Raw genomic sequence first — 22,524 nt, forward strand, 5'->3', positions numbered from 1 at the left:
TTACTTTGGTCCTTGCTGGATCCTGAGGGGACTCGTCTTCCGATGATGCATTCATATTGTCTCTTTGATATATGGCCATTTAGCATTGGCCCTTTATAGTTTTATGCCTTTCGCTGTAAACTACATACCCATACATTTGACACACTTTTGAAACTTCCCATTCTCAACTGCTGTATTTAACGCCAGTTTATGCAGCGAACTGTGCATCGATCCTTATTTGACTATTATTACATGGATTTTGAGTGTTCAGCAGAGGGGAAATGCCTTTAGCTCCGCTCGCAATCAGGTAATGCCCATTTGACCATCCAATCCGACATTAGCACCTCTTCAACAGTCGGTCGCTCTTCTGGCCGGAATGACAGCATCCGGCGCATCAAATCCAGAAACGCAACTTTCTCTTCTTCCTCAATCTCGCCTCCCATCTTCCGTCTCCATTCCTGCACACCGATCTCAAATGATTTCTCAAGAGGAGGCCATTTATTTTCCCTGTAGGACTCCGTTGGATGGCCATGCTCATCGAAGAACCGAGATCGTGATTCCCAGCGCTGCCACCATTCCGATGGCATAGGTCCTAGTACATCAATATGCTGAGCCGCTATTTGATCCTCATCCACAAAATCGGTGCCAAAGATGGCCTTCATTCCGATAATCTCCCAGATTGCCGTAGCCAGACTCCAGATATCTGAGGGATATGCGAGCGGGACTTGCGATTCGAACTTGGCTTCTGGAGCCCGAAACGCGTTGGGCGTATGGCAGTCTTGCCCAAGACGAGTTTCCGAAGCGGGGGAAAACGCCTCGCCAAAGTCAGTTAAAAGTGGGTGCGCGTCGGATAATGCGTACTTCTCCGCATATTTCCCTATGAATAGCGGTACAACAGCTTTGGGTGGGGCGTTAGGGGGTAATGGTTCTCCGTCACGTCGTGTGATAGGGACTGTCTCGGGTTCGCCGAATCTTTCATAGAATTGCTTGATAGAAAGCTCATCGAAACCTAACGGCAGCTTGAACAAAATGTTATTTAGATGAATATCTAAATTCACCAGATATTATATTAGCTAAACAGTATCTAAATAGATAGTAATGGTTGTAACAAACCTCCATGGACATAGCCTTGTGAATGTGTATAAGCAACGGCCTGTGCGAGTCGATATGATAGTGATCGAGCAACCTCGAGGGGGAAAAGACAGCTAAATGAGGCCTCTCTAAGGTTGCATTGTGCAGGGGCCACCGTGTAGCATGTATGTTTTCCATTAGGACCTTGCACTTCGAATTCATCTAGGAAAACAGGTACTGAACCACGCCCAGGATGTTTTAGTGAAGACGACGGAGCCGGAGCAGACAAAGCCTTGAGAATTTTCGTCTCGCACTGAATCGAGTTGGCTATGCTGACCTTGAGAGTAACATATCGGTTCATATGAGTATCTCGGGCAAGCCAAACCGTTGAATAGGCCCCAAAGCCAAGTTTGTCTGCAATGAGATAACGGCCATGTAACACGTCACCCAACATGATGGGATGATACCCTCCAGGCTGGTATAACTCAAGTGTCTCCACACCCTGGATCCAGTTATACTTGACGTGATGGTTCTCGGCCCGAGTGGTGCACGACCGCATGAAAGACACCGAGTCGAGCTTTTGACGCCAAAGGGGTTGGAAACCTGAAATTGACGATCGAGATAAGATCGAAAGGTGGACAGGGTGCGCGATCACTCTGAAGGAGCGTGCCATGATATGTTGGCGTGATTGTTCGAAGAAATAGCCACGAAGCGCCCTTGGAAGGGAACTGTGAACTTTGGATGCAGCCCAAGCCGACTGGGATAAATCAATCGCGTGATTGACTTGCTACTAAGAGGTAATCCCAAGATCTTTGCAGGCCTAGTAGCGTTCTCATATAGCAGGATATACATTGTTACGCATCGATGTAGCGGCATGCTGCACAACGGGTGTTACTGGTTGAGCATCCCAATTCACCGCCTTGCTCTCCGCCTCTTCCCTATTTCTTCTTGTTTTCTTCCTGCTATTCTATGTTAAAATCCAATATAAGTGTATAGGGGAAGTTCAAAAAGGCCCGTGTGAGGTTAGCGGCGATTGATAGGCGTCTACTTGATATATGTACCTAGTGAAGGATATGTGCCTTTTCGATGGTATCGTTGCTTGCAATCTCAGACTAGCTGTCTGATCTATAGAAAAACAGTGATGGAAATATGACGACAAAGGAGTAGTGTTTGTCACAGTGATATGATGTTTATTTAAGTGTACGTGGAGTCACGGTCATCCAAAAACCTAGCATAAGATTTCTAGTCCAAGGTCACAGGAAAGCACTTAATTATATCGGGTTACATAGAGAGGTTGTATTCTTATCATCTATCAAACAGACCACACAAATGTTGGGCGAAAACAGCAGTAAAGAAAGAGTCAGAAAAGTAGTGATCAGAAGAATAACATATATCTTTTGATTTGGAGGGGGATAGGCTAAGAATATAGTAAGTCCAAGGCACCCATGGACTGCAACATCAAATGACAACCTTGATAGGCCGTCTCCGTTCATCATCTCGCAAGCCTCCAACAATGGCTGAATTCACAAGTAAACATTTTGCCTCCACACTCGGATTGAACCATGTCTTGACAAACTCGTGAATTGTAAACAGAAGATTCCATATCCCCCCTCTAGCAATCACAGTGCGCTCGTACGCCTCCTGGAGCGCATCGAATAAGATCCATTCGGTGCCTGCACCCGCGTGGACATGTCCAAACACATGTAGCCTAGGTCTGGCCCTCCATAACTCTCGTAATAGAGGAGCACAGCCCAGATGTAAAGAGTCAAGATGACCACGTGGCGGACCATGAGTAATTAGCACATCAATCCCGTCAGGCACCGATCCAGCCCATACGTCTTGATTGCGAGGATACTGAAAGGCCCAGTTACCATTGCGTGTAGTAAGAGGGCTTCCGTAGATCTTAAGATGGCGACCATTTGCGCAGGAAATGGTAATCTCTTCATTTTCTAGATATATGATTTCACCCCATTCAAGCTGGGACCGCTCAGTGATAGCTTTATCCGAGTTATCGCGCGCTGCATCTAGTAGTAAATCGTGGTTTCCGGCGACAACTATTTTGGTGGGATGGGACTGGGCGCGTAACCAGGTGAGTGTTGCTTGGAGTTCCTTTAATGAGCCTGACTGTGTGAGATCACCAGCATGGATGAGAATGTCTCCATCGGGAAGGTTGGGTTGGCTGTTATGCGTATCGGAGACGCAGATGATAGAAACAGGATTTGTGAGTGGTTTTGCGGGGATGGGTTGATGCCAAGTGTAAAGCTTCCGCGCATGGAATATGCAAGGCTGGGCCAGGAATTGTTCCCATAGTGTGGGGGGTTGTCGATTGAGGAGGTCACTGAGGCTGGACATTATTGAAGATGAAGACTTGGGAGGTAGTTGCAATGAGAGCATAACCTTGAACTTTGGAACAGATGTTTAATTATGTGATATTTGCCTTAGGCAGGCAATCAAGACCTCTGTTCAAAGCCTTTTAGTTTTTCCTGTCTACTTTTCGCATATCATTGGTATTCGTAGGTAGTTTAGTATATAGTTTAGTGTAAGAGTCTGCCCGTCTCATCATCTTATCTATATCGGATCTCGAAAAGATCCATGAAATGATCCTCCCACAATAGCCCCAACGTTCAGCTCATATGCCATGGGCGTCTGCTGCTTCGCCGTCTAGCTGATCACTTTTATCTTTATATCTACTACACGGTCAACTTCAGACCAATCCTAGGTTTCATTTGCTTGCTATATACATCTGCCAAACAGCGAAATTGGCTAATCAAAGACAAAGACCCAGTCAACGATTTTCAGACCAAGTGCCCAAAAAGTCACTCAGGGTCTCGAAAAATTAGCCCATTTTGTATGGCGTTTTGTCGTGCACAGACCATTCCCATACAAAAATTGTCCCCCGGAGCAATTTCTAGCCACTTGTACTGTTGTATGAACTTTTACCACCCAAATGGGGTCGGTGGGTATGTGTAGAGACGTAGAATAACGGTGAAAAATATAGTTCCCACAGGACACTTTTCAAGATCTAATATGCGACATTTGGGGTATCACGATAGATAGATGTTGTTATCATTATCGATGTGCCGTTATATTCCGCCGTGACTGGATGCCTCTTTTAGGTTGTATATAAATAGTAAAAGAAAGTAATTGAAAGGAATGAATAAATTTCCGCTGCGAATGTTCATTGGGAAAAAAGATATCATTACAAACGACTCCGCAAAATGCAAACATGAGATGAGCCTAGAGAGTAAGCGGGTACTCAGATCCATGGCCCATATGAGAGGAGAATAAATCAGTGTGAGATACACCATGGGATAGATAATCACAATATGGGGAATAAGAAAAGCGTAGTGCATGTCCTTAAACACCCTAGGAAGACACGACTTTCTCCTTCTCGTCCTTCTTGTCCTTGTCGTTATTCTCCTTCCTTCCGTTCTGGCTCTTAGCCATCTCCTCCTTCTCTCGCTTATGACGCTCGAAATCCAGGGGCACATGTGCGAGTCCACGAGCTCCAGTGCGTCGGATGCGCTGTTCGGTGCGGGACATAGGTCGGTCCGGGGTATCAGGAGCGTAAGCGACCTCGTATCCTCTGGCAGTGCGATTGAGTGTCAGACGCGGGGGTAAATATGAAATTGGTTGGGGGATTTTTCGGGCGTGATACTTTTCCAGGATTCGCGCAACGGGGTTCCAGTTTGGGTCGTGCCATGGCTCTCGGATGTTTCCAGTCCAACCGTCGAAGATGCCAGGGCCCGTCCTTAACTTCTCGGCCAAGATTCGTGCCCGGGAGAGGGCAATCTCGTCCTCGTCGACTTGGCGAGCCCGTTTCAGTCGAGCTTCCTCAATGTACTGGAGTTGTTCTTCGGTAAGAGGCTTCGGCTCGCACAAGGCCTTGGCTCGTGCAAGCTTTTCTTCCAGTTTTTCCAAGATCGGGAGCTTCGGAACAGGCCGGTTTTCGGCCTTGTAGACGGAGAAATTGAAAGGAACATATTCATCCTCTGTAGAAACCTTAGGCACCTTAGTACTCGGGCCCTGTTCCTCCGGCTGCGGCTCGGTCTGCTCATCCAGAACTCGCTTCTTTTGGAGGACTTTAGACTTCTTGCGCACCGAAGACACTTGCGACTCCTGTGACAGAGGCTGTTCCTTTTCGTTTGCCTCTTCGAAGTGGACAGACCGTTTGAATAATTCACTAGACGCTGCAGCAGGAGCTTTTCCTTTCAGCGAGGAGCGCCTCTTGTGCTGATGGGGTACAGTTACATCGGTGGCCTCATGCTGTCGTTTCAATGACCCTTGCTGTCCTAGCGCCACTGAGGTTTCTGGGTTTTGGAACAAGGGTGTTGGCGGCTGAGTAATCGCCGTTTCAGATGAGTATGTACTCGATGTGGCATCAAATATTTTAGGCTGCCGAAGTGCTTCGAAGAGAGTCCGGGGAGGTGGAGAGGCGGTCGCTTGAGTGTGCGAGACAGACCGACGCGCGCCTGAAATCGAAGCGGAGCCGTTGATAGGAGGTTGGCCAGGTATTTGGGTCTGTGCAGGTGCGGACTGGCTGAACACTGAAGTTTCACTCGGCTTGGGCGACTGTAAATTACCCAAAGACGGAGACAAACCCAGTGGTGGGTTCTCGGGCATGGGCGCAGTAGTTGCTGGGATGTCCGCTTTCTGGCTTGGCTGCGGTGCCTTGGGAACTGCAAAGACTGAGCCGGGGACTGGAAATTGACCTGCAGCCGCGTTCAAAGACTCTGAAATGGTACTAGGATTGTTCACTGAGAACGGCGAAAAGGGCTGCCCGAAACCTGGGGCAGTTGCATGTTCCTTGGCTTTCACAGCTGTCTCTGGGGCTTTGAGGGCTTGGAAGGGAGATGGAGCAGCAGTGTTTCCAAGACCCACAGCTGGGAAAGATGGTGGAGCGTTCGGAAGCGCAAAAGGATTGTTCGATGCAATCGTTGATTGCTGGGGTTTGGCATCGCTCTTGAGCGTCGTAGACTGAGCAGAGATATTTGTGGTACCAAAGGGGTTAGCACCAGAGAATGTCGAAGGCGCGAAGGGGTTCCTGGGTTCAGCCACCGGAGCGGGGGGCGAGTTGCTGGGCGTGAACAGCGTGGAGGGCGCGGCAGTAGTTGTCACCGGTGCCTCCAGTTTTTGAGTTGGCTCCGATGGCTTGGAGAAGGAGAATGGGGACGGCGCAGTGAAAGCGCCAGCACCAGAAGAGAATACAGAGGCGGGTTTGTCCACGGTCGACGCCTCATGAGGCGAGGTGCTCGGCTTAAAAAGCGTAGACTGGGCAGGGGTAGTTGCCGCGGGAGTCTCTGGCTTTGGGGTTGACTCCGATGGTTTAGAGAAGGAGAATGGAGACGGCGCAGTGAAAGGGCTCGAGCCAGAGGATAGCACAGAGCCGGAGCCATTCGGCAACACGGAGGCGGGTTTGTCTGCAGTCGACGATGCAGGAGGGAAGATACTGGGCTTTGAAAACGCAGGCGCGGGGGTTGTTGTTGCAGGTGTTTCCGTCTTGGGTTTTGCGTACGCTGGCTTTGAGAATATGGACGAAGAAGAAGAAGAAGTAGATGCAAAAGGGGACGGTGAGGGCCCGGCAGGGCTAATAGATGAAACAGCCGGCTTGTCGGCGGTGTCAGGCTGAGAAGGAGGGGGTTTCGTTTGGAAGGGCGAGGGTGCCACGTTAGTGGTCAGGGCAGAGGTGTCAGTCTTTTCGGGTTCTTGGGGGAACGAGAATGGATTTGGCGAAGAAGTGAAAGGAGACGACGCTGCGGGCGTGACAGTGGTGGAGGGGATCGAAGTTGCGAATGGATTCGATGGAGAAGATGCCATTTTAGATGGCTGAAAGGCCGCCGCGAAGGGATTTGGCGCCTTTGAAGCGGCGGGTGGTAGATTTGACTGGAACAGGGAAGGCGAACTTGCAGGAGTGGATTGTAAAGATTTCTGAGATTCAGAAGCGATCCGGAATTCAGAAGCAGTCGTGTCCTGAAGAAGGGTGTTGTGTGTATCAACCACAGGTGCGGGTGTCTGATTATCAACATCACTCACGAAGAGATCCCCATCTTCAGCTTCAGCCTCAGGCAGGGTTTCACTCTTTTGAGGCAACTGGGAGCGATCAATCATGCCCATTCTTGCGGCTTCTCTGATGTTCATGCCGAGAATGATGGCAACAAGACTACGTCCTGCGCGCTTTGACTCCACGTAAGTTTCAGAGAAAGAGTGGTCAGATGAAGGTGCAAAGTCTGGGAAATTATTAGCCAGAAATCAAAGAAATGGGAAGAAATGGGATGGAAGGTATAATGAAGGGGGCGACGGGAAGTGGTGAGGTGGGAAATGAAGGGAAACGAGATTCGGTTGAGGTGAAGTTGTTTAAAATCACTTACCAACAGAGTCTACTGGTCGATCACCCCAATTGAGATACAGTCCACCACTCGCGTTCTCCGCAAACTGTAAGCCCTGCGCATTACAGTATTCAATTGTCTGCTCGTCGTCATCAAAGTGCAACACCTTAGTTAATTCCTCCACAGTCCAATGATCGTTTTTGGATTGCTGTGACAGCGGAGTCCGGCAGTAAGCTTTCCAGATTGCACGGATTGCTGTCTGACGAATATGGTTGAAGTACACCTCGGCTACACAGGCCATCAGATACGACACGCTCGGGGAATTGATGATGTTGAAGAAGCGAGCGTAGAATCCCTGAGCAACTGCGTTCGGTCGACGAGAATCCAGAGCGCCTTGTGGCTCCCATGTATTACAGGCAGCGGCGAAGAGGTCCAATGCCACCTGCACTCGAGGTGAAGCAAGTAGGGCAGTTGGCCATTTCTGGACACGAGCCTCCAGGTCAGGCCGCTGGTCATGGATCGAAAACAAGATGTGGTAGGCGCGGAACTCGTCCTCGTTGGGGAAGTGAATGCGTCCGCGGTTGTCATCGTAGTAGTACATGAGAGAGAGCATGGTGTTGTTTAGCTGCTCACGCTCCTGGTGACGGTCGAATTGCTCCGTGTTCGCCGGGTTAGAAAGAAGATGCAGGGACACGATATGGAACCGTGCAATCCTTTCTAGACAAAGGACCGCTCTCTTCACATCTTCTTCTTGTGTAAGTTGCTGCACCGAGAAGTCGTTTCGGATTGATCGTGTCCGATTCCAGACAAACATGTGGATGACGGCCAACGGTTCACCACCATTGATAACATAACGAATGAGATAGTTCATGGTTTGTAAAAGTGTCTTTGGTGTCCGGATATCCGAGGGCAATTGCTCGTCATTTCCAGCTGCGGCACGCCGGAAGCGTTTCACCATCTTGGTTTCCATGATTTCCAGCTGGTTCGTTGACGGGTTATAATACTAAAGTTGCGTGTCAGCGTGGCGCCAAAAAGAGCAACCGGCGAACTATTACCTTTTCACACTTGTCGACTGCTTTCTGCACGATCCGTTCCACCCTCTCGAAATCGGGACACATGCCAGTGCAGGTACCCACAGGTGTGATAGCCTGGTTCAAAGAAGTTGGCTGGTTCGGGTCCGCCATTTGCCCATCCTTGATCGCCCGTTCGCGCTGTCTCACTTGATCAATTTTCAGCTACAAATTTGGTTAGCTCCGTGGTCGTATTGTCCGTTTTCGAAAAAGGGCAGACTGACTTTGTCAAAGCGTTCCTGGTAATTGCTCAACGTCGATGCATGCTCCATGGAGGCGGCAACATTAGATCCCCCGCCAACAAATTTCGCCGAGGCTTGTTGTTTCATGATGTTCGTAGGTTGGGCGAATGGATTTTTGGCGACGTTCGAAGCCGAAGCACTGTTTGAGACTCTGGAAAACGGAGACTGCTGAGCGGGCTGAGCGCCGAACGGCGATGCGACAGAATTTTGTTGACTTGATTGCGCAAATGGCGAGTTGACAACACCAGGCTTAGGGCCCTCTGTGGGTTGTTGGGATCCATTCGCGGACTGGCCTGCAGCGCCTGCGCCGCGACCACGGCCACGAGCTGTCCATGTCGCCGACCCTCGTCCACGTCCTCGAGCCCGTGCTGCGCGAGGCGCACTTGCTCCTCTTGGCACATATGTTGATGTATGTCCACCTCCTCCCCGTCCCGTTGAGCCTTGCACGCCCGGCGCGCCTCCTCTGTGGCCGCGGCCTACAGAAGGATTAAACGGGCTAGCCATCCTGCCCGCAAAAAGCGGAATACACTGGATAGGCCGCCGCCTCTTGGAACGCCCCCGCCGCTCGCTCTATCGTCAATTTGGTTTCCGATTTTTGAGGTGATTCCGATATGCGATGGACGGCAAATTCGATTGTGCAGGGTCTGAAAAGTTGTTTGCTGTTTGCTGGAGTTAGTGCGCCGAGGCGACAACAAAGAAGTCAGCCCATATTACAAAGCCGCAAAGGGGTGACCACAATAGCCCAATACTGCACGGGGAAGACATCGGATGGATACAAAGAAAGGCCGGAGGCCAAAGCTGAGGGCTTCAACGGACTCGAGGAGAGGTATTCGCGCTACTTATCAGTACACTCACAGGTATTTTCTCGTTGGGAAGACGTACAAGCGACCTTACGGACGTGTCGCCTTCAGTATTTGCGATTGATTGGGATTGTTCAGCTCGTGAAGCGTGCGCGTCGGAGTTTGCGGTAGTGGTGTGAACTGGAAAGGCGGCACCGGTTTATCAGCCGCGTAACCAGGCCCGCATGAGAACAAAGTCCGGAAAGTGAGCACGTACTGAGCACAGAAGCGATTGAAGAGGATGGAAATGAAAGTTCCGCCGTGCTCGCGGAGCTTCAAGCTGAGCGGAGTGGCTCCGCTTACTCCGCTGACCAAGCGCTTATGTCGGCGCGGCTGATTATATCGGCCGGCGCTTGCGTCTAATTGGCTGCGGCTGGAGCAAGTCATTGGATTCCATGGCCAATTAAATGGAATGTTCTTAGTAACAATAGGTATCATTGAGAATAGCTCTCATTGGCAAGATTCTACTATATAAGCAAATATTAATCCATCCATTGCGGCCTCCCAAGGTCTATTCATCTGAATTTAGGGCAGATATTGACAGGATGGATTCGAACTTCGGAATCAAATTTTAATATAGTAATATAATAACTACAAAGCTAATGAGCGAGAGGAGTCTAGGAAGGGGATAGAGGAATAGAAATTTAACAGAAAGAGAGAGGAATAGACATTTACCAGAAGGACAGAGGCATGTATAAGCCCAAAAAGGAACCCTATAGTACAAGACCAACGTCTATACTTCTGTCCAGGTAGGATGTGATCCAGCCTATAAAATCTCGGCCATGTCCTATGCTGTACCTAGCCCAGGGAATCCAAAAAAGAGGGAAAATGTGAATATACAGAAATGTCGACCTGAACCCATCCGAGCTTGCGCGCGCTGAGGCGCCATGGCATACTTTTTCCCCTAGCATTCAAGTTTAATATTATTCTTCTCTTCCCTTAAGATCAGTCATACATCGCCAACTTGATTTAAGTTCACCTTAGACGGCTGTAAAATAAAATACATACAGGAGGTACGTTCGGTATAATTTCGGTTTCCCCACGCTCGAACTGTAGGTTGTTTTGAATGATTCTAGTGCGAGCAATTTCTTAGGGACTACCTGTAACGATTCGTGTTTATAACATTGATAGACCAACTTAAAGAAATAGAGCCGACACTGTATACGAGAGCCTTGTCCCTGGTTAATAAAGGTTATACATTGAAAAGACGTTTTCACAAATTGATCAAAGAATACATAGAAATGAAAGTCGCCTGCACAATTTATGCTTTTTACCGATTTTGTATACACCTAAGAAGACATCAAAAATGTCACATAAAAGGAACACCCAAAGAACATACCGGAGGGTTCTTACATATAACATCGCTGGTACCATCTTGGTCCAAATAGACCAGATTATCAAAGTCCTAGGTCCTTAAGGACACAGGCAGCATAAGCGGCGGACTATTCTTGTATGTTGTACATCAAAATGTCATATGTACGTTTTATGCCTTTTACCACCTTTTCATCTTTCTATATGGCCATAAAACTGAGGTGAAAGATACCCAAAAAGACATTCCCTTATGCCTTTCGTATTATGGATGCCTTGAGACAGACACCATACACGTGTCAGTCTCTCTGTTGAGGACTAAGGGCAACATAGTTGAGTAATAATACCCCATAACAAGATCACGAATTTAGAATGAAAACTAATACAGGAGACTCAGTTGCATATTATCGACATAATAAAATTTTGAAGTATCTACCCAAAGCTTGTTTATCAACAGCTCCAAACATCCAAGTTGGAGGAAACCCATATACACAATGAAAACAAAAATACCAAGCAGATCAACGGTAGACAAGAAGAAAAAAAGAAGAAGTGCAAGGCCAACAACAAGAAAGTAAAAAAGGTGGGAAAAAGGCGAGACCATAAAGGGAAATCAAAGAAGAAAGAAACCAACAAAACCAAAGACCGGAATCGGAATATAAACCACTTCAAATCAAACAAAACCAAAGTATTTTCAAAAGAAGAAAAGAAAAGCAAACAGACCCCATTTGTACCGGCACCTCTCAAGATGACACCCAATTTTTATACCATAAGAAAACCCAAAAAAAGACAACAACTCCCCTGGCAAAGCCTTGATGAGCGCTAAGTTTGTTGACCAGAGCCATCACTCATATATGTTCGTTAATACCCATACCCATGCTCCATTAGATCGCCATTCGTGACAAGACCCCCACGTCTCATTTAGACAGTGTGGGAGAGAGTCATCCCGTTAGGGTGTGGGTGGCCCAGCGATCCCGTGCGGAAAGGCAGGGATCTTTGGTGGATAGAGTCCATGTGGGACTGCTGGGCATGGTGATGGGACATGTCATGCATGTGCGTGTGCGATACCATGGGCATCTGGTAGGGCATTGAAGGCTGGGGCATCCCCTGGCTAGTAGCCGGTGTAGCATAGTCGATAGGACTGAAGATGTTCTGGCGGAAAGATGGGGTCCAGGTGTCGTAGTGGCCGTTTACTCCGCGCTGATCGGGTGTGGAGCTTGGGTAGGTGTTGTGAGCGGAGTAGTCGAACGCTGAGACGTCGTGGGGACTGATCATCTCTGCTGTCACGGGAGTGCTGAGCATGGGCTGTGAGAAGGAATCGCTGTATTGGGGAGGTGTGGTGTAGTAGGGGCGGTCTTGGCGGGTGGGGTTTTCGAAATTGAGAGGCTCCGCCATGGAGAAGCTGCCTGGGAGAGAGCGAGCTGATGGGATGTTGTTGTCGATAGGTGTGGTTAGGGAGGTAGACGCCTGCTCGAATGAGGAGATGGGGGTCATTAATCCTTGGTTGAGGTGCTCGGGCTCCTCGATAGTCACTGAGTTGGCGGAGTCGTCTTCTTCATCGCCCTTAGGGCTAGGGCCGCGGTTCATAGTGTAAACGATCATGTTAGCATCGACCTCGCCTCGTTCGAAGCGCTCCTCCATCTTGCGGACCCGGAGAATCTCGTAGATGATCTCAACATGGGATGCGTGTTTTAAGCTTCGCTTAGTGTCGCCAGCAACATCCTTAAGCTTATCGGCAGTGATACCGTAAGAACCGAGCTTGCGGATAATGTGAAGCAAGAGCTCAATGCGATACTCTTTTCTCAAGTGATCAGGCTCCTTGTGCATAACACCGGGAGGCCACCACTCGGGCTTGGTCTTTTCTGGGTCACCGGTAGTACCGGGGGCGGATCCTGGTGGTGCCTTGCCACCATTGTAAGGGTGTCGAACCTGCTTGCGAGGCTCGATGAATTTGATGAATGCTTTGGCAACCATACGGCAGTTCAGCTGTTGGAAGTGCTTTAGGGCACCTTCGTAGTAGCCCATGACCTTTTGGGCATCTCCAATGCGGAGAGGAACCATTTCGGTAGAGCTAGGGAGGTCCTCGCTCTCAGAGTCCTGCTCAGTCATGCGGTCATCACAGACAGAAATAGCAGGAGCGTTGCCCTTGCGACGTCTCACCCGACGAGGAGATGTGTCCATTGTCTCTGTAGATTGGTATTAGCATGTATTATATTGATTGGACCTAGGGTCACTTTGACATACGGCGAGCAGGGGCATGGTAGCCGATACGTTCACCCAGAATCTCGAGGAAGTTCTGGCGAACTTCTGGGGTGAACACAGTCAAGTTTTGCTCTTGAATAGAAGATGATTCATCAACCTTAAGTTTGCCGTCACGGTCAAGGTAAATCATGGCGAAGTGAGCATAAGGAGGACGGAATGATGAGCGGGAGCTGGTCATCATTGGCTAAACCGGATATCAGTATCAGTAAGAATGGAACCCGGATTTCTCTTGGGGAAAAGCATACAGGAACATCGCCCCATCCTGGGGGTCCTTCGAGAGCCGAGGCAGACCTCTTCATGGCTCCGCTTGTTGGTTTATTGTAAACCATGGTGGCGGATATAAATACGTATATGTGCTGGGGACGCAATCGTCTCGAGAAGGGTGATTGAGTCTCAGTCAAAATAGTATAGCAAGATACCAGAAATGAGAGTGATGTTGGTTCTTGATGTTGCACGTCCAGGAGAGAGACAGTTCTCTTTATAGATAGTGTTGCTCAAGTGGCGGGGTTGCGATTTAGTGCGAAGAAGTTGGTACTAATGCTATGGAGTCGCAGTCAGCCAACTGCCTCTAAGCATCTTCGGCAGCACCAGTCCGTCCCCGGGAGAGAGTGTTCATGAACACCCAACGGCGGAATGGGCATTTCCGCTCCGGTACGGGAACCGGTAGGACAAACGCTGGGGTTCCGACAACCAGGGTCCAATCAAGCTCTTGCAAACAGAACCAAAAGAAAATTGGCGGGATGGACTCACACAGTTCGAGTAGACAATGTGCAGGTGTCTCAATGGGGATGGAAAGCGGATAACTGCAGAGTACTGTTCGTAACCGGGATGCAGGAACAAAAGGAAGCCTCCACTTTTTGTGTTCCCAAGTAAACGAAAGACAACGGGGGTTGGAGCAGTTGAGAATGAAATATCTTGAAAGAAGATGGTCAAGTGGGATGATCTTTTAAATAAAGCTGAGAGTGTATAGAAATCAAGAAGAATAAGAAGGGGATATGCAAGCCTTTTTCAGTTCTAGACTTTAATGTGTAAAATGACAAAAGGACGATAAAAAAATGACCAGCAATTCAACATGGATGATCCTGGAAGACGAATGCCTCTCTGATCGTATGCATGCAGCGAGATTGGCGCCTCAGGACGTGCAGTAGCTTAAGACTTGGGACCCGATCCAGGATCCCTGTTCCACTATTTGTAGATCGCAGGTATATTTATTAATTTTCTTTTTCGATTTGATTTAATTCTTTTTAAGATTATATTTCTTTTTGTTTTTAATATTATCATTTAATTATTATTTTATTTCACATTAATTCTACTCCGTATTAAATTCAAGTCGGCGCAAACCTCAAGAGTGGCGCTCATTAGTTATCGATCGACCCCCCACAACCAAACTCATGGCTTGCTGTCAGTTCAAAAGACTCAAAACTTCAGGTGATCAGATCCCTAAACCTTAGAATCACTTACTATTGGTATACGAGGCAACCAATTCTCGGCCTAGACCTAGCAATATAGATGTAAACTATAGCGAACACGAACCTATTAACCCTATAAGCACTCGCGTCTAGCTGTCAGGCACACCCAAATACCCCCGTTGGGAAGACGCACAGGCCATATTTGACGCCGTGTGGGTGCTATTCTTAATGTGCAGATCGCAGACCTTTCGGGGGTTCCGGTTCAAAAAATAAAAAGAAATAATTCGTCATCCGTGATGTTGCTTTGAATTCAAATCTAAAGAAAAGTACGGACTACCAAAAGTGTACGGAGTATAATGATGCCTATATTATCCTATTATATTACATTATATTACTTATTACTTAAATTTTGAAGAGTGAATATTATCTATAACATTTTTTTGTGTTCTCGATCTTCGGATCTCAGCACCAAAGTGCCCCGACACTAGCAACCAACCAAGTGAATGAATCCACACTTCCCCATTCTTCGTGAACCTATCAAGGTGCGGCTTGTGCGTGGCCCAACATCCTGGATCCTGGGAGATGACTCGCCGATAAACTGTCACTGTTTCTTTTTTATTCCCGTCTTGAGCTTGTTGCTGTTGTCGATCTCCGTTCATTGACAGATACCTACTCCATACTCCGGGGTGGCAAGCCAAAAACAGTGGGTTTCTGGAATCATAGACCTTGGCTTCAGCTGAAGTATAGGATAGCCCAAGGCCCCTGAGATCAGACCTCAAATCTCGCCAAATCAATCCAAATCGATCCAAATCGATCCAAATCAAATCAATCATTTCATTTGAAGCGAAAGGGGAATCAAAAAGTACGTTCTAATACGACCGTAGCTCTCGCCTCCGCCGTTTTACCCGTGAAGATGGGTTATAATAAATTCAAAAACCGCTCTAAGACAGATCGAGTTAATACAACATACTCCGTAGAGTGTTTGGCATCCTAATACCGTGATCTACTCTCTCTCCCGGGGAACAAAATTGGCTGCAAAATGGTTCGAGTAACTATACCACGGCGGGTTAGCCGCGGTACTTTTTGACGTCGGCGACCTTTGTGACAGCCCAATCAGATGCCTTCCTTACTCCCCGCCTGGGTCTGTGCTGAGAGTCCAGGGGAAAGGAGCTCCGTACCCAGGATCCTGTCAACGCGTCCATCTCCCGTCCCGGTGGATTACACTATTTACACTATGGGTCTTGAAATCACCCGGAAACAAAGAAGATGTTCATAACGGCCCAATTTGGTCATTGCTACCTCGCTACCTAAAAAAATAGGGGGATGAGAGGATCTAAAACACTACCCACATACTATCTCTTGTCTGCTATCTTGACATGACAAAAGGGGAACACATACTTCCTCGGTCCCACTATTCATCCACGCTATATCGGGGAAGATGCAAGAAGCAGATTTTTTTTTTTAAATGCACAAACGACTCCAATCTGATTGTGTACTTCGAGTATTGTATCGATATGATCAATCTCATCGAGCTAAACTACTGCTAACTGCTCCGTACATAACATTGTAGCATTTCAATTGCCGTGCCGTCTTCTGCAATAATATGGAACCACGGTCTTGTGAATTCCGAATATAGTAGTCCGTAACCTGGGCGGAGACAATGTAGGCAAATCATATTTTTTAGGTTACCGCGCAGGGTATAGAACAAAGCAGTGTCGTCGAACTAAACAGTTTTAGGGCAACGGTACGTTATTTGTCATTCTTTGAGGGCGCAAAAACCGCAAAATTAGGCATACTCCGATATGCTTGATCCAGTGACTAAAAAATCTACGGCTTCAGTGATGACATCCCCGGATAGTGCCTCTTTGTTTGTGCCCCCATTACCTGTTCCCGGGTTGTTTGCTTGGTCCGCTTAGCCGCTGTAATTTTTTTTAGCGTGGGAATCAAGTGGACTTCTATACTCCGTACTCCGTAAACTACTCTACGTGAGAGTCAGGTGAGAACCACATAGTTAAAGAAATAAAATAAACAAAAGTCCTTGTTGCATTTGAAATCACGGATTACTCCGAATGTACGATGTACGGACTGCGGAGTACCATATTCAATACTCCGTATTTCAATTCAATTTGAATGGCTTGGAGGGGTCTAGATTTTAGCGCACCCCCTTTTTTTTAAAATTATGTCAGAGACGATCAGGCTTCTAACATTTGACACTTGCAAACAGAAGCTTCTCATTGGGCCGTGCGAGTGGTGATCGTTCTCAAACGCTCAAACCAGCCACAACGTGGCTCAGTCGGCTATTTTGAGCACTGCCACACCTGTACAGGGACATGACAGCTGAATCTTGGAAGAGGCAAAATATCTGCACTATTTACTTAAAGAACAGCAAAGCATTCATGGATGTTCCCTGTTGGACCTTAATCTATGTGAAGATTTTGAAACCCTGAGACAAACGTCAGGAAGTTTGACAGCTTGGCATTGCCAATCCCTATCACACTAGTTTCAGAGCAAACATTTTATCAGCGCCAACTATTAATATAGTGACCGCCACTGCCGCTTACCCTACGATCGAAAAAAAGCACTAGGGCGCGGATTTGTTCGGTGATGCAAGCATCCTGAAACCTCAAAATGAAGAGTGGACTTGGCTCGGTGGACTCGGCGGATATGTGACAGCGGGTGCACTGACGTAAAGAAAATAACTGGGTCGGGGCCAGTCAGAGGCTTGGGGATAACTGCAACAATCACACGATCGGGGTTGGTAGGGCTTTGAGATTTTGGTGGTCTACAATTCCAAACAACTTCATGTCTGTGCCCGTCGCACACTTCTGGAATGCTTCAGAAAAGGTCTCGGGCTAACTACAAAGACTGGGTTGTCTCTTTGGGTTGGTTCACCGCTACGGGAGTTTACAAAAATATACAAGGGAACCTCCGCAAGGCTTTTTTTCGTGCTTTAGAAAATTACTTCATGTTTATAGTTCGCTCCGGAACTCGATGGTTCAATAGTCAGCCTCGGACTTGCGTCGATCGAGATAGGACTGAGCGATTTGAGGGGTAGAATGTGGAAAGGGGGTGGGAGTGTATACAGAGTGTGAGTCTGTTCGCAGAGTATCAGCGAGAATATCGAGACGGTGGTTTCGAGACTGCATGATCGGTGTGCGACAAAGATACTGTTGAGAGGCAACCTGCTCCCATGACAGATGGAGAGCAAAGCATATTTCCTAGTCGGGTCAGAGATAGCTGCATTCACCAAAGTATCCTCGTATTAGAGAAACGCCACGGCCTATCAAACCGACACTTTATTTGGATCTTCGGGACGGACTTGGAAGGCAGATGACTAGTGCAAATTGTTGCGCAAATCCGAAGAACCGCGCGCACGATCGATCAATGATGCGCATCGATCGAGCACGATCGAACCAAGAGAGACTGACATTGCGTCATCCAGCGTCCACCTCTTTGTCGGGGCGTTTTGTGGCCAAAGCCGGGGCCCGTACAGAGTAGTCCCCAGACACAATTTGGTACCTTTTTTTAAGTCTAAGATTGGCAAAGGGGGAAGTTCGTGGTCAGAAGGACAGTGACATTCGCGCTTGTACTTTGGCATTGCCCAATAATCAGTCGACGATGGCTTTTTTAGAAACCGTGGAGCATCCCTTTTGGTCCCGGTCCAATCTCGCTAGGACCCTGGGGCCCAGACTCGACGCCGACTCGACCCCACTAAGTCACTAGACTGGGGCGGGCCGGGGATGACGGTCCGGTAAAAACTAAAGCTGTCAAACTCCAGATAGGGTCTAGTTTGTTCTCCACTATCCCAAGGGAAAGGTCAAAGTTGAGGATCATAGAGCCTTTTGACTTTACCCGACGGCTTGGAATTGATGCAGAAATGAATCTCCCTTTCGCTTATTCAATTATCACATTCGATAATTCCATCATACAAGTTTCATGAAGCGATGACTTACCCCAAATGCGAACTATGGATTATTCCAAGACATTGGCTTACATCTGGCCAGGGTCGTATAAACAAAAGTCCAATTCTCATGTACCCTAGTGATAGTAGTGTTGATCATAGCATCATTTTTCTTCAGGGCAGCCAATCCCATTGAGCATTCATTCTAAACTTGGGAAGATTATCGCCTATCCCTATTGTAAGCCAAAAAGCATTACAAATATGCATCCTGTGGTGGCTTTCGATAATTCTAAACGCATTCCAAATGAATATGCAGTCTTTCTGTTCCCTGCTGTTTGCAATAGATGACAATGAGAACAAGAAGCAAAAAGCAATATGAAACATCAGGAAATTATTTCTCCATTGTGGCACGGCCCGAAGGGCCGCCCATAGTGTCCCTACAGGTCGGGGCAGCGCTACTGCAGTCAATCTATTGTTAGTCATTCATTGTGTTGCAGATAGAATACATTTCTGACTACAACAGTGGACTTCGGTATACCTGCCACTGTAAGACTCTCTACGTTGACCCCTGAGACTGTATCGTCTCGATCTAGTCAGTCTAGTCTATCTATTATGTACGAGTAATCTCAACATTCGCCTTGGCTGGTGGCGGCGCAATGCCCATAACTCTTACGCACAATTCGTACTTTGTGCCTGGTTAGTCTGATCAGATTGGCTGAATTTTCTTCAATGCATTGTTCGCGGTCCACTTCCGGGTCCATCCTCCGCCTGGACTCGGTTAGCCCTGGGATAGTTAGGAGGCACCCTTGCAGCTGAAAATTACTCCGGTCCAACCTCATCGTCTCAGTGGGGGAACGTGGAAATCACCTGCATAGAGTATACGACACATGTAAGGGGAGAAAAGCCATGTTGAAAAAAAAAACTATACCAAATGTCGAAGGATCAGAAGGCTACGATAGTTTGAACCCGTAGCTCCCGAGGTCTGGATCGAAACTCTGATAAACTTATCCAGTTCCTTGGTTCAAGAAAGAGTTACCATAAAATCCAACGCTAAAGTGGGGTATCCTCAACCGCTTAGACAAACCTTGAAAGGCCAGGGTCCCAGATACCTGGATGATCTGAATGGAGACGTGGCTTATCTGTCCAATCCATCGGAATCTTTTCAAGCCCTACGGAGTAGGTAGAGGTCCTTGCATCGTACTTTCTGTTCAACTTTCACTCACAACCAATCAATGCCCTATTTTTCCGTGCACTGGCACCTACCTAGTTCCTTTACGTTGATAGTGCAAACTCTGCTAAGGAACTGTAAAATCTTCCCCGGGCCACTCCTGTCCCCAAAGCTACCTAACGAATCCACCATAGCGGAACCTAATACTCGCGATCGCGTTTACAGCACGGCCTTACTTTTTTTTTTCCCTATCCCACTTTCCCCAACCTAAAAGACATATCTCGATTCAGCAATCACGCTAGCCCATCAGTCTAGTCTCTAGTGTCCGCTTATCCCCGATGCCGCGGACCAATACCAGCACCACAAACATTTAACCAGTAGACCATTTTCATCCCCATCGCCTGCAGAGACGGACAAATTGCCCGAAGCAGCACACGCAAGATCGTCCCTGGAGATCTGTGCTTGGTCCCGATCGAGTGGTGAGGCTGGAGCGGATGTTACTTTGTATAGACTTTGAAGATCATCTTAATTCTTCCTTCGGGGATCCAATGCGGTGAAAAAACTGGAGCCCGATGGACCAACTAACAAGACCCCTTTCGCCCGTTCAATCCCACTGATCCCCGACCATAGGGCCTTGTGGCTATCCAGCAACTCTCTGCCCCGGGAAGGCCCGGTTCCCACGCGAGTCAGTGGCTGGGGAAAAATTGTGTTCTTGCGGGGCCAGTGTGTGACAAATACATCTCAACATCCCCCCAATTCGTCCCCATAATTAAGGTGCATGTCATTATTACTAACTACTGACAGTGGGCTTTCTGCGTCTGTCGTCTACGGATTATGTAAATCTGCTCTTTAACGGGAAAGATGATTACGAGCATGAAGGTGCCACGTCTATTCCACCGGAACTCCATTAGATTAGCTCATTTTCGGACGGTTTGACGCAAGGAATTACCCACATTATGTTCCGTTCCCATCTGTAGAGTTAATCAAGTGGAACAAATCCCGAAAACTCTAGTTCTAATCCAAGCATCGGAATCTAGGTCTGTATTTCCCCTCATCTTGATGATCATAGCCCTAATTCTACTTCCTGTTGTACCCCGAGGCGGGTCTTGTTCGGGTACGGGGAGAATCGATCCCTGTATCCCGCCACATTGGTACTCTAGGGCAAATATGGGTGCATTGTGCATCGTGCATGAGATTTTCGCGGTGTGCGGTGTTCGTGAGTATGTTCCCACTGTGGCTGGTTCCCCTCCTCCCCTCAGGGCTGAGTCGATCGTAGGCTTGCAGTTCCAATTCCAGATTCGGACTCGACAATTCCAGATGGTTCTTCGAACAATAGATATTTTATTGTACTGACAGTATGCAGATCTTTTATGCCGCTGGGATTGTTGGAGATAAGTATAAAATAACCGAGAATTCAATATATCATGTCAGATCTGGATCTCTTCACGCCCAGAGAGGGGAAGATGGAGCAGGTACCATGCAAACTAGTGTCACCTTAGTTCGTTACCTTACTGGAAAAGACATCCAACTTGCAGACTCCCATCGTATGTGTAGAACTGGAGCCGCTGGGATGATGCGCCGGTAGCGTGCAGAGTGGATAGTGCAGAAGACAGTCGTTACTCTACGGAGTACACAGAGACGGGATCAACTTCCGCTGGTCGCACAAATAGCTTCCAAATCATCCGCCACTGATGCAAAGCACTGTACATCGACGTACATGGGTATGTACGATCGACCTGCTGGGAAGCGGGGATACTGACGTTCGCTCTTGTTCGGGGGAGTGGCTGTTCCCATTACGAGTGGAGGCTTCGGGCTTTGGGCCAAAAGAGGAAGTGGATAAATGCATAGCATGACTGTGCATAGAGCACACAAATCCTGCTAAAATAGCAAAATAGCAAAATAACCAAAAAACAAATTCAAGCAAATCCGCTTGGAAAGCACAATTCTTCCCCGACTGGAGCTACTATCCGGAAAACTTGATCTTTGCATGTCCGTGCGGGAGATCTCGATCGACTCTTGCAAAGACCATTACTTCTTTCGTCGAGGTGCACAACCTGGATAGTTCGCGATCTGGGGATCTTGATTCTTGTTTCTCTGGTTGGTTCATCAAGACAAGGCCCATTGAACAAGATTAAGGAAGCAGTACCGCCGTGCCCCGGAGCCCACATCAGAGATCAGTCATGCAGCAGCGCGTTTTTTTGAGGTCATCCACATCCCTTGCCTAGGATCTGAATAGCTGAAACATATCCCGAACGCAGGTCCACAGCCAATAAGATTCGATGAACGGGGAAAGGTAGAAGGTCGATAATGCCATGCGATCGTTTATCATGGTTAAGTTCTTGTCCCACGCGAGAAATATACAACATACGTAGATGATATCCCTTGTGTTTCGAATTTGTCAATCATTACTTAAAAGTCTAGTTACACATATGTATAATAAACATCTGACATGCAAATCAAAATCATAACTTCTGTCCTTGCCCCTCCTTTTGCCCCTCTCAAGGGCAAAGGTGATTGTTCTCTTTTCGGTCGAGAAATATATATCTCACCCATTTCAGATATTTCAAGAAATTCCAATAAGGGAAATAACACAGTTCCACCTCCTTATCTGTACAGTTTACATGCATGTACTACAACTCCAACGACCGCGTGGAGAGTCTGTTTTGCAGGCAGCAAGGAGGTGTGCAGGCGCCTCGTATACGTACCTATTTGAAATTGGCATGTCTATTTTTCTTTTCCCGGAGATATATTTCTCAGGATGTGACCGTCGAACCAGAGCGAAGGGGGGATCGTGTGGCGGAGAAGGGTCTGGGTGCATCGTTTCATTATGTCGAGCGAAGATGACAATCTTAGCTTCATGTTCTCCTCACTGAATTACCACACTAGATAAGCAGAGCTTACAATTTGTTATATTGCTGACCCCCAAGGCCTGCGAACAGGCACCCTGTGATA

General features: G+C 47.7%; 5 protein-coding genes across 5 annotated transcripts; all 5 read right to left on the minus strand.

Moving 5' to 3' along the window:
• Positions 1–266: 266 nt before the first annotated feature.
• Positions 267–1,723, minus strand: N7471_007579 (uncharacterized protein; the record flags this gene model as incomplete). Its single annotated transcript, XM_057280298.1, has 2 exons — positions 267–1,027; positions 1,093–1,723. The coding sequence occupies 2 exons, from the start codon at positions 1,721–1,723 to the stop codon at positions 267–269; spliced, it is 1,392 nt and encodes a 463-aa protein (XP_057134558.1).
• Positions 1,724–2,508: 785 nt separating this feature from the next.
• Positions 2,509–3,402, minus strand: N7471_007580 (metallophosphatase domain-containing protein; the record flags this gene model as incomplete). Its single annotated transcript, XM_057280299.1, has 1 exon — positions 2,509–3,402. The coding sequence occupies one exon, from the start codon at positions 3,400–3,402 to the stop codon at positions 2,509–2,511; it is 894 nt and encodes a 297-aa protein (XP_057134559.1).
• A 1,014-nt stretch (positions 3,403–4,416) lies between these two features.
• Positions 4,417–9,192, minus strand: N7471_007581 (uncharacterized protein; the record flags this gene model as incomplete). The annotated part of the gene is made up of 4 exons (XM_057280300.1): positions 4,417–7,277; positions 7,419–8,379; positions 8,432–8,611; positions 8,671–9,192. The coding sequence occupies 4 exons, from the start codon at positions 9,190–9,192 to the stop codon at positions 4,417–4,419; spliced, it is 4,524 nt and encodes a 1,507-aa protein (XP_057134560.1).
• A 386-nt stretch (positions 9,193–9,578) lies between these two features.
• On the minus strand, positions 9,579–9,914 carry N7471_007582 (uncharacterized protein; the record flags this gene model as incomplete). Its single annotated transcript, XM_057280301.1, has 1 exon — positions 9,579–9,914. The coding sequence occupies one exon, from the start codon at positions 9,912–9,914 to the stop codon at positions 9,579–9,581; it is 336 nt and encodes a 111-aa protein (XP_057134561.1).
• A 1,839-nt stretch (positions 9,915–11,753) lies between these two features.
• Positions 11,754–13,423, minus strand: N7471_007583 (uncharacterized protein; the record flags this gene model as incomplete). Its single annotated transcript, XM_057280302.1, has 3 exons — positions 11,754–13,018; positions 13,077–13,278; positions 13,340–13,423. 3 exons carry the CDS (start codon positions 13,421–13,423, stop codon positions 11,754–11,756), a joined length of 1,551 nt encoding a protein of 516 aa, XP_057134562.1.
• Between the last annotated feature and the right edge of the window lie 9,101 nt (positions 13,424–22,524).

The sequence above is a fragment of the Penicillium samsonianum genome (assembly GCF_028829775.1).
Source record: "Penicillium samsonianum strain IBT 33392 chromosome Unknown utg000004l_segment0_segment0, whole genome shotgun sequence".
NCBI classification, from domain to species: domain Eukaryota; kingdom Fungi; phylum Ascomycota; class Eurotiomycetes; order Eurotiales; family Aspergillaceae; genus Penicillium; species Penicillium samsonianum.